General features: G+C 36.4%; 1 protein-coding gene across 3 annotated transcripts in view; it reads right to left on the bottom strand.

Annotated features, from left to right (window-relative positions):
• Positions 1-15,640, bottom strand: part of CUNH9orf135 (chromosome unknown C9orf135 homolog) — a 149,353-nt gene that overhangs the window by 11,369 nt on the left and 122,344 nt on the right. For 2 of the 3 annotated variants that reach the window (XM_027839163.1, XM_027839164.1), the window contains 3 exons: positions 9,184-9,302; positions 7,895-7,963; positions 1,437-1,494 (listed from right to left, as the gene is read on the bottom strand). In XM_027839163.1, the coding sequence (XP_027694964.1) occupies positions 1,437-1,494; positions 7,895-7,963; positions 9,184-9,302 (246 nt within the window). The remainder of the gene's footprint in view (positions 1-1,436; positions 1,495-7,894; positions 7,964-9,183; positions 9,303-15,640) is intronic. The other variant, XM_027839165.1, reaches the window with a different exon arrangement.

Here is a 15,640-nt window from a genome sequence, read left to right on the forward strand (position 1 = left end):
ATTAACTCAGTGCAGACTGAAGTATATTTTTTTCTTTCTCCTCCTTTTTCTTGTTTTTTTTTTAATATGGCTAATGCAGAAATATGTTTTGCATGACTATACATATTTGTAATGGGTTTTGTTTTTCTTGCTTTCTCTTTGAGTGGGAGAGGGAGAGGAGAAGGGAGAGAATTTGGAACTGAAAATAAAATAGAATTTAAAGAAAGAGACAGCTCACAAAATCATTAGCCGTTCCTTTTAGAAGACAGAGAATTCCAGCAGCTCATAATTCTATGGTTTTTACTGCTAAATGGAACTAGAGGAAATCACATAATCAACCACTGCAAATTTATATTATCTATCCTCAGTTGGGCCCACTTCAGCAACACAATTCTCTTACTCCTACCAAATTGATTCTCTATCCTACTCCCCATAGAGATCCTTCCAAAACTTCTCCATTTAAGCTTTCTACAACTTCTCCTCTCAGTCAAGGCGCTAAACCTCAGGGCCTCCCTGAGGACCTGGTCCTTTCACAGTCTAAATTGTTTATATTCAGGGATAGGATCAGTTTGAAAAGAATGTCAAGGATAAAAGAGTGGCAGATGCCTTTATGCCCTGTTAGAGCAACAAACTCACTGAGAGCTCCCTCTGGTGTGTGTCCCGTATCCCTGGCTGATATCTCTTTCGTCTGAGAGACGTGTCTTAAATTTTGCCCATCAGAACAAATCCTACCTGAGTCCCAAATGCCACTATGACCTGTCTAAAACCTGAGCTGTCTAACCAGACCTTAGGCTACTGGACCTCCATACTACTTTGTGTGTTCTCCATTTACCAGCTGAGTTTGCTGTTACCCCAATCATTACAAGGTAGTTTGTATGACTCAGGGAGATAAGGTACAAGGGAATGAGTTTAATTTATAATAAAATAAACTTTACTTCATAGAGAAGTCAAATACCGTAAAGATCAAGAAAATGAGCAGCACCAGTGCTCCTATTGCAAGTGGAAATAACAAATATTGAAATTCCCTTTTCATAAATATATATTTTCAAAAATACAAAGTATATTTAAGTGTTAAGATAGCCTTTAAAATCCACATCTCCCCAAACTACATATAGCAACTTCTTTTTATGTAGTACAGATGTAGAGAAGAAAGGATGGAAAGAAAGCTAAAAAAAACTTACTTGCCATAAAATTTTAAGTTCTGAATGGCAGTAAAGCAAGAAAGGAAGAAAGTGGCTGGTACATTTAAGGAACAGAAATTTTTTCTTCCTTGCATTCTTCAAATTACTCAAAATTATTAGAAACTTCCACAGACATGTTGCTAATAGCACTATGTAAATATAGCATTTCTAGCAATTTCTTCTTACTTTCAAAACTTGATTATTTAGTCTAGATAGGAATATGTATTTTAAATATATAAAAAACCACTAAATGGAGCTCTTTTCTCTCAGACTTACAACTTTCGTGTAATCATAGGGAGGAACATATTCTTCACGATATGTCGTCATATGTTGCCTACAAAAGATAAACCAATATTCGTGAAAAGACACAATATACAAAAAATGGATTTTTTTTTCCAGTTTTGTTTTAATATCACTTTGGGATGAGTCCATTAAACTACAACTGCTCCAGGTCTCTCTAAGACTGTTAAGTCAAAGGATGATTGTTGATCTGCATTGTTTGAGAAAGTTTTTTCACTAAGAGTTCCCTAAATCAATGAAACCATAGCAATAGCAGCAACAACATCACCAAAGGCTGACATTGAACAAAACTGTGAAATAGACAAAATTTATCTTCATTTCCATCTCTCCAATAATATCCCCCTATAATACAGAATTTAATCTACCCCTACACTAAAGCCCTTATTATAGTTCAGTCAAACAGGAACTTACTAAGTACGCACTACATTCCTGACACTATGCCCATGCTATCCCTTGCTGCCCCAAAGGTTTAAATGCCATCCATTCCAAGGTTTTGACACATTTTCCTCCCTTAAAACTTATCTATCCTGCAACCTACCTTTTCAGGATTCACTCACTAAACCTGAAAGCTAATTGGTTTAATAAATTATCTGTACCCATGTGTTACTTCAATACTTTTGAATTAATGGAGTTGGTATCTGTATCTATGCCTCAGTTTCTTTATATGTTAAAATGAGGAAAATAGTACCTGCTTTATTTCCCTTACACAATTGTGAGGATGAGAAAAGATAATGCACATGGAAGAACTCTGAATAGTCTGAAGTGTTCTGCAAATGTAAACTCGTATTGATATCTGTACCCAGCAGCTAACATCTATGGAATATATTCAAGTTTGCAAAGCACTTTCCATATATGACCTTATGTGATCCTCATAACAGCCTTGTGAGGTAGTTATTATAAATAGCATTACTGCCATTTTAAAGAAGAGGAAACTGAGGTTCAGGAAGGCTATGATTTGCCTGTTTCCACATAGCTAGTTACAGGTTGAGCTGGGATTTGAAGAGAGAGTTCATCAAGTCCAACTCTAGCATTCTTTTCATTACCTTACTACTAAGCAGTCACCATGGCAGAGTAACAGGGGAAGAAATAACAAAAATGTGGAGGCCAAATGAAACTTCATCGTGGTTAATGATCTCTTCAAACTATTGGAAAGATTGATTGATGTGAGGCATAAGTGCTTTGGCGATATTTGAGCTATAAATGCCAACTAGATACACTGTATGATATTAAAAAGTCAATGACATAGAAATCTTCAGTTCTGGGAAGTTCTTATCCTTACAAAAATTGTCTCCTCAATATCATAAGTATATTATGGTACTTTCTGATGTGATTCACTGAGTCATAAAATATATGGGGGATTTCACCCCAAGAGAGATGGGAAGTTCTCAAGAAAGACATTCTAATATTACAAACACCAATGATACCAATGAAGAAGAGAATAGGATAGTGCCTAAATAGACTAATATGAATATATAGAGAACTCAATGACCAACTTAAACTTTAATGACATGGAACAAATTCTTCATCAGACACTTACTATCTGCATGACTATGGGCAGGTCCTTTAGACCCCCAGAGACTCAGTGTACTCATCTGTAATATGAAAATAATAAAACTTGCACTATTTATCTTTACAGAAATGTGAGGAATGCCATTTGAAAACCTTAAAGTGTTCTATGTGTCATTTTGAAGGTGGCAGAAATGATAAGTAATTGCAGATAAGTGTAATAAAGCTCAAAATCAACTTAAGCTGGTGATAAATGCACACAAAAAGGGGATTTTTAGAGGGGAAGAGCTATGTTGCAGAAAAGAAGGCTTAAAAAAAGATAATAAAACTGATGTCTCTGAGGTCCTTTCCAGCTTTTAGATTCTACGATTCCCCTGATCTCGATACATAGATGATAATAACAGATTATGGTGAGAAGGCAGAACTATTCACCTTTTATTTTGCTTTTTTTGTAAAAGAAAATTATCTTCAGACTAGAAAAGATAGAATAAAAATGGTTATCAGGGAGCTATAAAAAAGTAAGTTAAGAAGGGACAAGAGAGCATCTAGTTGCCCAAGACAAATTCAAGGTACCAATCCAGGAAGCATTACATCCCAGGCTACTAAAGTAATTGATTGATGGATATGATTGTAGAGCAACTTTCAGTGATCCTTGAAAAATTATGGCAAGTAGTAGAGAGGTCAGAAAGTTAGAAATGGGAAAATGTCTCAGTTTTCAAGAAAGGAAAAGGGTAGAATACTCAAAGCTCTAAGCCATTGAGCTTGACTTCAATACTGATAAAATTCTTGAATATATTATTAGAGGGAAGATATACAAGATTTTAGAAAGTAAAGAAAAGGGTCACTTGGTGTCAGCATGGCTTCTTCCAAATTAAATTAATTTTCTTTGTGAACAGAACTAGACTTAGAGACAGGGGAAGTGCAAACACATAAGCTACAATTTTAGCATTTACCAGTGTTTCATGCTGGCTTTATGGTGATGGCAAGATGTAGGCTGGATAATATTAGTTAGGGCTATTCAGAACCAATTGAATGAACAAACATGAAGAGTAAATCATGTTACTATTAATTATAGCTACATATTAAACTTAGATATAAGTCTCAAATGGAGTACCTGAAGTTTTCAATCAAGTGCTGAAAAGTGAGTAACTCAATTTCTTCCTCTCTTGATTTTAATGTTGAGTTTCAACCTAGACTAGGAACTCAGTGCATAGCTGCACTCATGCCATATGTGCTAACGCTTCTGACTGTTAAGGAGGAAGGAAATAATAACGGCATTTTTTATTTCTTGGCATCCATTTCTTTGAAATAGAAAGGATGGCATTGCTTACAAAACATTTCTAGAACTTGTTTAGTATTTTTTCCATGACTTGGCAAAGGTATTACAGATGCATATTTGGATGAAGGCACAGATGATATAAGTTGCAGATATACAAATGACCCAAAGCCAGAATGCTAAACGAGAAGGTAGTGTTCAGAAAGGTCTCAAAAGACTAGAATAATGGGCCAAATCTAATAGAATGAAATTTAATGTAAAGTCCTATTCTTGGATTCAAAATATTTCCTGTACGAGTACAGCGTCAGATAGACCGACTTGGATTAGGATTATATGAAAAAGATCTAGTCTGCTGGCTCAATGAGTCAACAGCATAGCATAATGTTGAAGAGATTTTATGATTACATGCTGTATAGTGTCTAGGTTGCACAGTGACTGTCCTCTGTATTCTGTTCTGGTTGGATCACATTTGAAGTATTGTGTTCAGCTGCCATTTTAGGAAGAACATTACCAAACTGGGCTGTGGCCAAAGGAAAGTGAGCAGGACAGGGAGCATATCATGTAAGGATCAGTTCTAAATAAAGTCATTTACTATAACAATCCAGGTGAATTCTTCCAACTACAAAATGGACTATAACGGTCTGTGAAAGCCCTCTGTAAAAATGTAAAGCACTAGGTATTCCAACTATTTCTCTGTTAGGTAAGTGACAAGAATTACCACTTTAAGGTGAATCAATGCTTGGCTCAGACAGAGCCAACAAACCCAGATCTCTGATTACAAAAGTTTTTCATTAAGACTTTCTTTTTCCTCTATGAATTTTTGAAGCCTATTTATAAGGAAAAGCAGCATTACCTTCATAAAAATGGTCCAAAATTGAGTATGTCCAAGGTTATAGTATAGAGAAAAAGAGGGGCAGGTAGGTGGTACAGTGGATAGAGCACTGGCCCTGGAGTCAGGAGGATCTGAGTTCAAATCCAACCTCAGACACATAACACTCACTAGCTGTGACTCTGGGCAAGTCACTTAACCCCAATTGCCTCATATAAAAAAAAAGAACAAAGAAAAAGGAAAAAGAAACAAATTACCAAATGTAATTATAATTAATTTGATAGATTCTGAAATTTAAGTTAAATACTCTCTGATAAAGGTCTCCATTATGACAAAGTTATACATTTATATTGTTACACCAAAAGAGTTAACATGAGGATTATGGTCACATTATAATTATAGTTTTCCAGAATAACTGGAAACACATCATTCTGGACCATTGAACAAACTCATTTTTATTCATTGCCTTTTTCCCATTGACATTTAGTTTTAACTGCTGTACAGTTGGCAAGAAGCAAAAGAATAGTTGATATTCAAGAGAGAATATTCTAAAATAGTATATTTCAGTGGATTTCCAAAATGGTATACGTATTCTGTTATATGTATTCTAACTAAAACAGAGTGTTTATGCCTTTAATAAAGGCATGAATTAAATTAAACAAACAAATGGTTCTAACCAACCATTTTAATCAATAAAGTCTTATTTCCTAATAGACCATTCATCCAAAAAGATGGAATTGGGAAAGACTTTTATAACTATGTGTTTTCAATTGTTATGTCAAATATAAAAACTAACCACACCACTTACCCATTATCTGTGAAGTATTTTTACACTAGAGTCACAGCCAGAATCACAGAATATCAGAGGTCAAAGGGACTTCACAGGTCATCTAGTTCAACCCATACTCACTATAACATCCCTAAGAAGTAGTCATCTTGATTCTTCTTGAAAGCCTCTAGTTTTGGGAAGCTAAAGAAACAACTGTTCTACTCTTAAGCACCTCCAATGTCTAGGAAGTTATTTTCCCCCCTGGCTTGAATCATCAATTTGCCATTTGACAAAGTCTATGCTTTTTTCCTGGTTCTCCCCTCTGGGGCCAAACAGAACAGAGTTAATCCTAAGTCATAAGCCTTCAAATATTTGAAGACAGCTAACCTGTTTCCAGTGAGACTCTTATTCTCCTTGACATACACATCCAATTCATTCAACTAATCCTCATCTGCCTATAGGACATCCAAGGAGGGAATGAAATTATCCAAGATCATCTGTGGTCTATAGAATATTAACTGGAGATAAAAAACTGGTATGGTTTTGGCTCATATCTGGGGCATCAGTTATCTCTTGGTGATTTAGTTTGGTTTATTTGGGCTCTGAAAGCCACAATCAGAACTGTACCTGAAAGAAATATATTAATCAATGTATCATTATGTAATAATTATCATGTAATATTAACTATATTAAGATAGGTATCATACTTGTGGAAAGGCACCTAGGTGGTGTAATGGATAGAGTACTGGGCTTGGAATCAGAAAGACTCAACCTTATGAGTTCAAATCCAGCCTCAGACACTTGGTAGTTGTATGACCCTGGGCAAGTCACTTAACCCTGTTTGCTTCAGTTTCCTCATCTGTAAAATGAGCTAGAGAAGGAAATGGTAAACCAATACACGATCTTTGCCAAGAAAACCCTAACTGGGGTCATGAAAAGTTAGACACGACTGAAACAACTGAACAACAATGACAGTATACTTATGGACACTGTACCAGGGCCTCAGCAGACCCAATGGGGCTATAATCCCTAGAATCTATATCCCTAGCATTGGATTGTAATCTGTCTAACCAAGGTGGGGAATCTGTGGCCTCCAGACCACATGTGGCCTTCTAGGTCCTTGGGTTTGGCGTTTTGACTGAGTCCAGGTTTTACAGAATAAATCCTTTTATCAAGGGGATTTGTTCTATGAAGTTTGGATTCAGTCAAAGCACCATACTTGAGGACCTAGAGGGCCACATGTGGCCTTGAAGCTGCAGGTTTCCCACCCTTGGAGCACCATGGTCAGAGAGATGGGAATGGGATAATATTATTTTGACCATTTTCCCAAGTAGCTTGCTCCTTAATAATTCACATTTATATAGTACTGAAAATTGTTTTGCTCACAACAGCCCTGTGAGGTAGCTAGCACAGGTATTGCTACCTTCCTTAGTTTCCATATCTAAGGAGAGATTAAATGACTTGTTACTGATCTCTTAGTTAACAAATATTATCAGATAAAGCCTCAGTCAGATCAAGTACATATTATTGTTTAGTTCACAGATCCCTACTACGCTTGAAGTAAAAACGTTAGCTAATAATACATGTTTATGATGTTCCTTCATAATGCACAGGCTGCTTTGGATACCTTAGTTTTTGATGTATTTCATTTTCTTCTACATCACTGATACATCCATCATTATGGATTTTTTTTAAAATTCATTTAGGACTACACTCACTAAATTAGATTACCTCAAGATACCTTTAGTCACCAAAGGTACATTATTTTCACAATTTCTTTGCTTTAAAAAATGGGAAAAAGCATATTAATTTAGTCAATGTATTATTATATAATAATTGTCATATAATATTAACCATATCAAAATAGGTGTCATACTTATTAATGGGCAAAATAACATTATATTAAAGAACATAAGATTGGCAGATATAACAAAGGGTACTTAAGAATTTTTTTTTGTTCTCTGACCCATTGTACATACTTCAGGAAATCAAATTTCCCTGACTCATTACGTGATATTTTCTATTACTGATTACATTTTTAGTAAATTACTAACATTTTACGATGATCTGGTGGGTGTCGAGAAAAGAGAGCTCCAAAACCTCTTCTGGGCAATCCAGTGTCCCTGAAAACAAAAGGACAATTTCCGGAAAAACAAGTCAGATTGCCACTTTTAAAATGTCATAACATAAAACACTCATTTGAAGGAGAATTTAATAACTATTTTAAAAATGACTATATTGGAGAAAATGTTAGAAAATTTTATATAGAGAGGAAAATGGGGCAGCTACGTGGCGTAGTAGACACAGCATTGGCCCTGAAGTCAGGATGACCTGAGTTCAAATTTGACCTCAGACACTTACTAGCTATGTGACCCTGGGCTAGTCACTTAACCCTGTTCAGTTCCTCCTCTGTAAAATGAGCTGGAGAAGGAAATGGCAAACCACACCAGCATCTTTGCCAAGAAACTCCTAAATGGGGTCGCAAAGAATCAGACACAACTGAAATGACTGAACAATAGAGAGGAAAATACTTTCATACACAAAAAGTTTGCTAAGTCCTATTGATTCTGGTTACATAATACCTGACATATCCATCCCCTCCTTTCTAATATGCTTGGCACATGTATTGTGTATTATGGTTATCTATGCGCTGTGTCCCCCTAGTAAATTAAAAAGTTCATGAAGGAGAGATCCTCATCTTATCTAAATATATTTTCCCTCTACAAACACATAATGATCTGTACTCAGTAGACACTCAATATATGCTTACTGTTTTTGTTGTTATTAAAATACCATAAAAATTAGTGTAATATTTACATATTATGTGGCATGACCATAACTCATGTTTTTCTGTATTTCCTTTTCATCTCCACTCAAAAATACTCTTCTGATGTTTCATTATGGTTTGGAGATAACCCTGAGGTCTTGAAAACCATGCCAATAGGGCAGGCATCAAGGGCTAAAGATTATGGGCTGTTTATGAATTGTATACCTATTGCCCAAAGACCAACCAATCAAGTTAAATTTACAAAGATTCATTATCAGGTTGAAATAAGGGAGAGTAGTTGTTCAATCACAGCAAGTCTCAGGGGATATCATTTAGATAATTATGTTCATTCTCTATTTTATATTACTATTTAAAGCCTACCATAAGCAACTCCATGAAACTATAAATTGCTGATCCTTATCTATGGAGAAACTTTCACACAGGAAGTTCCTTACACTACTGAAATCACAGATGTGTACAAAAGAAAAGACTTGACCACAAGTTTACTGACCTCTTGAACAAGTCCTACCTTTAAGGTTCATGCTCTATGTAAATAAATACAAATATTAAAAATACCGTTCAATAATCCCAGAGTCAAATGTGTCATTATTCAGCCGGGGTAAACTACGTCTTTCCACAACTTCTTTGTTTACATAAGGTTGCTCCATCTGTTCATGTGCTTCTGATTTCCAAGGCTGGAAAAACAGGAGTTATGCATAAGAAAAATAAATGACCTAGCAAAAAGGTCAGTAAAACGTTTCTATTAAAGTAGGCACTCCACTGATTTCAACTATCATCTGACAACCCCCAAAATTACTTAATTTAGATCCAATGTGTAGCTAAAAAAAGAGAAAACCATATTTGTTTTTAATAACAATGGAAAGTGAAATTTTAATAATGAAAAACAATAGCTTCTTTTGCCTCTTTTGTTTCCCTTTTGCCTTTCTCAGGGGGAGAGTAAATTCCATTCATTCATTTTTATTTCATTTCTCTATGAAATAGCAATGTTGGAGAAGATGACCTTTAGAACTCATACTGGCTCCATAAGAGATCCTAGCCTAGAAGACTGTAATCCTGAGGTATACATGTATGTGATGGAAAACCCTGTCCCTCCACCTCCAGGGGCAAATCACCTCCTCAAATCTAAGAATGAGATAGAGCCCTGAACCATTGGATGAACATCTGTATGCCCACTATTGTCAATGTTTCTGACTAAAAATGGAAAGTATACACTTATTTAAATGCTTGGAGCCCCTAACCATAGGGAAAGGTGGAGGTGGCATCACAGTAGAATTAGAAAAGCTTTCCATTTATTCAAGGCCAGGCAACACACAGTATTTACGGCTGTACTGTCCTAGGCATTCTCTTGTTCTTGGTTCTGTGACACCATTCTCTTATATCCCAGTTCTTTGCATTCAGTTCTAGAGACTGGAACCATAAGGTTCCTTTGACCTTTGGCTCCCTTAGGTCTGAGGCTTCCTGAAGTCTAGACTTTCTGATCTTTCCTCTCAGCTTCTTATCTGGCCATTTTTATCTCTAGTCGCCCAGACGCTGACTATCTTGAGTCTTTATCCTACTATTAAGGGATATGATATTGGGCTTTTCATTGTATTCTCAAATAGGAAAAGAAAACATTCTCTTGAAAAAATTTACCAGCTGGCATTTTAAGATGTCAGACTGCTCCACAAATTAAAGTAGGTGTATGTTGATACCCATCATTAATGAACTATTTGGTCAAGTTTATGTTGAAAAGGAAGAAATAAACATAAAGAAAATGCAGAGGAGTCAAGATGAAATGGATTTCACTTTGGTCAATCACAGCCAATCAAATGGCAGCATTGATGACTATCTTCTGATGGAAACACAATATCTAAAAGTATTTATGATCTGTCAAAGGAATCATATTTCAGAAAAATGCTATTCCTATCTTGAAAAGTCTTCTTCAGTGAGGAGGAACCAGATGCCCTCAAACAAAATAAAAGGACAACAAATTTTATTTTGAAAAAATGCTCCCAAGGAAAATTATCTCAGAGAAAATAAGTCAACTTGAAGAAATAAATAAGCCAAAAAAATTCCAACATGATGAATAAACATTATGTTGTAAGAGAAACTGAAGTGTGGTCATCAGAAAGAATAAAAAACCCAAACTGAAAATGTATCTATTTCAAGACTCTTCAGAGTGACTTAATAAGATAAAATAAAGGATATATGACATCTCCAGAGTTGGAGTCAAAAATCAATAAAAGAAGAGGAAAGATAGGCAAATAAGAACAAGACACTAAAGAAAATTCAGAAGAGATAAGGGGAACAGACAGAGTGTTCCACAGTCCAACCGAAGGGAGGTGCTGAGGGCTACGACCTAACCTATGACCCAAACCTGCATTCCTTGGAGATATGAAGAGGCTCAGGCCATCCTTGTTTTGATTCCATCCCAGTCCATTCCCCACATCCTCCAAAAAAAAAATCACCTCCCCAGTATTGTTTAGAGACATCAAGGCAGAGCAGAAGATATGGGGTTGGATCTAGAATTAGGCAGACCTGAGTTTAAATAAAACTTCAGACACTTACTAGCTATGTTATCCTGGGCAAACCACATAACCTTTGTCTTCTTCAGGTATAAAATGGAGATAATAGTAGCACCTACCTTGCAGGGTTGTTGTGAGGATCAAATGAGAATTAATATTTGTAAAGTGCTTTGCAAATCTTAAAGTGATATATAAATGCTAGCTATTAGCTATTATTATTTCTATTCAGTCCAAAAGCTGAGGAGAAATAACCAAAACATTGACAAAAATGTATATGCCAAGAGCCATCTCCCAATAGATAAGCAGTCCAAATTCTCAAAAGAATTGCAAGTTATAAATGACCACACGAAAACATACTCTAAATTATTAACTATAAGAGAAATACAAATTAATACATGTTTGAGGCTTCATCTCACATCACACTAATTGACAGAGATAACAAAAGATAAGAATAATCAATGTTGGAGTAAGACTGTAGTAAGACAGCCACAGTGATATGCTGCTGAAAGAGCTATGAAATGGCCCAGAATTTCTGGGTTTTCAGTTTGGAATTATGCTACAGAAGTGATTGACTCATTCATATCCTTTGGTTCAGAAATCCTACTATGAATATTCCCCACAGAAGTAAAAGACAGAAACAAAGACTAAAGCAGCACTTTTGGGGTAGCAAAGAATTGGAGACAAAATGGGGGCCCATAGATCAAGGAATAGTCCTTAAATACTATTATACATCCAGAGACTGACAGGATCATAGATCTAGAGTTGCAAGGGACAGATGAGAAAACTGAGGCCAAAGGTGATTAAGTGTCCTGTCCAAGGTTCCATAAGCAAGAAGCATCAAAACAAGGTCCCTTGTCTCCCTAAAGACCTAAAGTTCTTTCTACTGTATTATGAATATAATGAAGTAATATTGTGCAATAAGCAATTACAAATATGAAGAATTCAGAAAAAAACATGGGAAGATTTATGTGAACTGATTGTAAAACAAAATAAGTGGAACCAAGAAGATAATACACATAATGTAACACAGTAAGTGAAAAAGTCACAAAGAGGAAATCAAACTCTGAGTAATGGTAAAATCAATAAAGGTCCAAGAGAACAAAAATGAAATATATCTATCCTCTCTCATGACAGAAAGTTGGAAGATTACTATGGCAAAATAATGCCTATCTTGTCAAATGCAGAAAACATCTTGGATATTTTTGCTCAGATGTTTTTCTTTGTCATAGTGGAGAGTTCAATTTACAGGTAAAGAGATTTGAAATGGCTATGTTTTAAAAAAGATAAAAAAGCATTGACATTTTTTTTCCAAAAAAAAATCTGAGACTCCCTATACTCCCTTCTCCCCTTATTAACCCAAACCATAGGGAGAGTGCAACTTATACCCCATCCCCAAATCAGACAAAAGGGTCCCTTCTGGCAGAGCATCTTCAGTTCACACCATGGCCATTTTCTCTGCTTCTATCGTAGAACAGAAAAATAAGGAGTAAATAAAAGAAACTCAGTAAAGAAATTCTGCAGTAAAACCCTAATTGAACAATTAATGGTCAGGCTGGAAGAAGTTTCCATGGAGAAATCAAAGCATATTAAAGAAGTTAAAGCAGGACTTGAAAGCAGTTTTTTTTAAACACCAAAAGAGAAAGCAACAACTGGAGGAGCTCCAAACACCCTCCAAGGTCTAAAAACATCTATGAAAGTGGCAAATAATAAAATCAAGAAAACTGATGAAAGGTCAACAGAAAATAAAAATCAAATTGAAGAGCAAACCAAAGTAGTATGCTTGAAAAAACAACTAAGCAAAAGAACTGATTTGGAAGACATGACAAGAAGTATAAACATGGGATTAAGGTGGAACCTCAAAAATTACTAAAAAGAAAAAACAACTAGACATATTTGAGGACTTGATAGAGAAAATTTTCCATAGACCAGACAAGCCACTATAAGTACAGAAAATACACTGGACACCAGTAACAAGAAATCTGAACTTGATTCATTAAGCCACATAAATGTAAACTGGCACAAAACTTCTTTTTAACAAGGCAACACAACTTTAAAATAATAAATAAATAAGGAAACTAAGAATTTACATTCTATGTAGAGCAAAAAATGTCTTTTCTCTTAAGTTCAAAGAAAAACAATGATTAGGAGTGTTGTGCAAAACCCAATAAAGGAAAACAAATTAAAGCAAGTAACTTTGGAGGAGGGGCTGGGAATAAGAAGGGAAAGGGAAAGATTATTTTATCTTGACTGTAGGCACTGATGAAGACTAAGCTGATGAAGACCTGGGAAAAATAGGGTAATCCTTAAACAAATCACTTCTCTAAGATGGGGAAGAGACAGGAAGGCTTTGAAAAGTTTAACTCAGTAAAAGTAGAGAGATCTCTGACAGAGGGAAAAGGGAAAGGACACATTGTTTTAGACTTTTGATTATATTCTTGTAGGGCAGCTTTGGGGCACAGTGTAGAGAGTGTCAGGCCTGGGGTCAGGAAAATTAGTCTTCCTGAGTTCAAATCTGTCCTCAGATACCTACTAGCTGTGTGATCCTGGGCAAGTCACTTAACCCAGTTTGTCTCAGTTTCCTCATCTGTAAAACAGGCTGGAGAAAGAAATGGCAAACCACTCTAGCATATTTGCCAAGAAAGTTCTGAATGGGGCGGACACAACTGAAATGACTCAACAACAAAAATATCTTCCTATGAAGTGTAGACAAGTCCATTGGCACCCTGATGAGAAGATTAAGGGCATTTCCTGGGTCTAGAAGACTTGTCAACCCAGTCACAACTCACTGAGGATAAGTTAATCAGTGAAGATGATTGGAGATAATTTGGTTGCCTTAGGCATCTGTGTATAAGGGCCACCCTTTTTATTAGGCCTATAAAAGAAAGATGACAGTCTCACAATGGCCTCTTTTTCAGAGAGATGCAGAGACAGGTGATTACAGAGATTCAAAGATCAGAGCCTTTGGTACCCAGAGAGTGGACTTTGATCCCAGGATCCCATACACATGCACAGTCTCCTTAAGGACCAATCAACCAACTCCTCCTTCCTTTCTTTCCCCCTACAATCCTCAGAGATGGCATCTGTGTAGCGGCAGCAGCATCAAAACATGGCAGCAATCCATGGAATAATAAAAGTTCCTGGACCTCAAATTCCTGAACCATGTCATAAAGAGATATCAACAGAGGCATAATGTATCTACACATACTCTCAGCTACATGGTTCCAGAAGAATGGAAACATATGGCCAAGTGGTAGGAGTTTCTCAAGAGAAAAATCTCAATTTTCTGGAAAGTTCAGGGGCCCAGCCTTCTAGAAAGAGAAGTTAGGGGTAGTGGAAGTCCCTGGACAATGTCAGACCCTTGAGGAGAAGAGGATTGAGTTCACAGTCCTACATTTAGAGGATCAGCAACAGACTAAGCCATGATCTGGAGGGAAATTGCCCTCTGACATTCCTGGAATTTATTCATCTGGTAAAGGTCCTATGAGAAGGGGGTCATCTCGTTTAACAACTCCAAACCTGTTTCTTTCCAGAATAGTTCAAGATTTTAGAGTAAACCATAAGTCAGAAAGTCCATACAGGTCTCTGGGGTGAAGAAGAGATTTATTGAAATGTCAAGCCAACTGACTGAAAGATGTAAAAGATATATGATCCTAGGTGCTTATTATTTGTTGATTATGAAAAAGTACTTGATTCAGTGGAGCAAAATACTGCCTTAGAGTTTTTCTTCCAACAAAGTGTTTTTTATCCACACCTCAAAATAATTTAAGATTTCTTAAAAGATATAATAATGAAAGATAACCTTTTTCAATTATCTTCTGATCATAAGCATTAAGCAAGGCATCTGGGAAGAGAAGATGGGCTGGTCACATGGCAAAGGTGAGAGAGAACAATTGAACAAATAGCCTGACTCCTCCACTGGTATCCTCATGATGTTAGGAGAGAATGAGGAAGGCTGCCAGCACGTGGAGTGGAACTTCTATGGGGAACATTCAACAAGATGGCCCACGCAGACAAGAGGCACACAGGATAGGCAGGCATGGCTAGATTGCCAACTACATTACTGGAGGGAACATCCAAATCAATATGATCCAAGATCTCTGTCTGAGTATTTGGATAAAATTTTGCTGTTTCCCTCTATGAGAAAAGACAAATCCTAAGAAATAAACTAATATCAGGGATTTATCTCACATAACCTCCTACTGAAAACTCTTCAGCTGACCTCCATTGCCTATAGAATAAAGTCACAGAATCATACAGTGTCAGGGATGGAAGAGACCTAAAGGTCCATCTCATTCAACTCACACCTAAAGAAGAATCGCCTCTTCTGTGGTGTGATCTAGGCGTCCTTCACCGTTCTGGTTACCCAACGTGGGCACTCTCCAGGTTATCAATGTCCTTCCTAAAATATGGTGCCCAGAAATGGTCTGACCAGGGCAGAATACAGAAGAGTCATCATCTCCCTAATCCACAACAGTATTACTATGGTAAGGCAGCCAAAGACTGCATTA

The sequence above is a fragment of the Vombatus ursinus genome, unplaced genomic scaffold (genome assembly GCF_900497805.2).
Source record: "Vombatus ursinus unplaced genomic scaffold, bare-nosed wombat genome assembly UNPS02014832.1, whole genome shotgun sequence".
NCBI lineage: Eukaryota > Metazoa > Chordata > Mammalia > Diprotodontia > Vombatidae > Vombatus > Vombatus ursinus.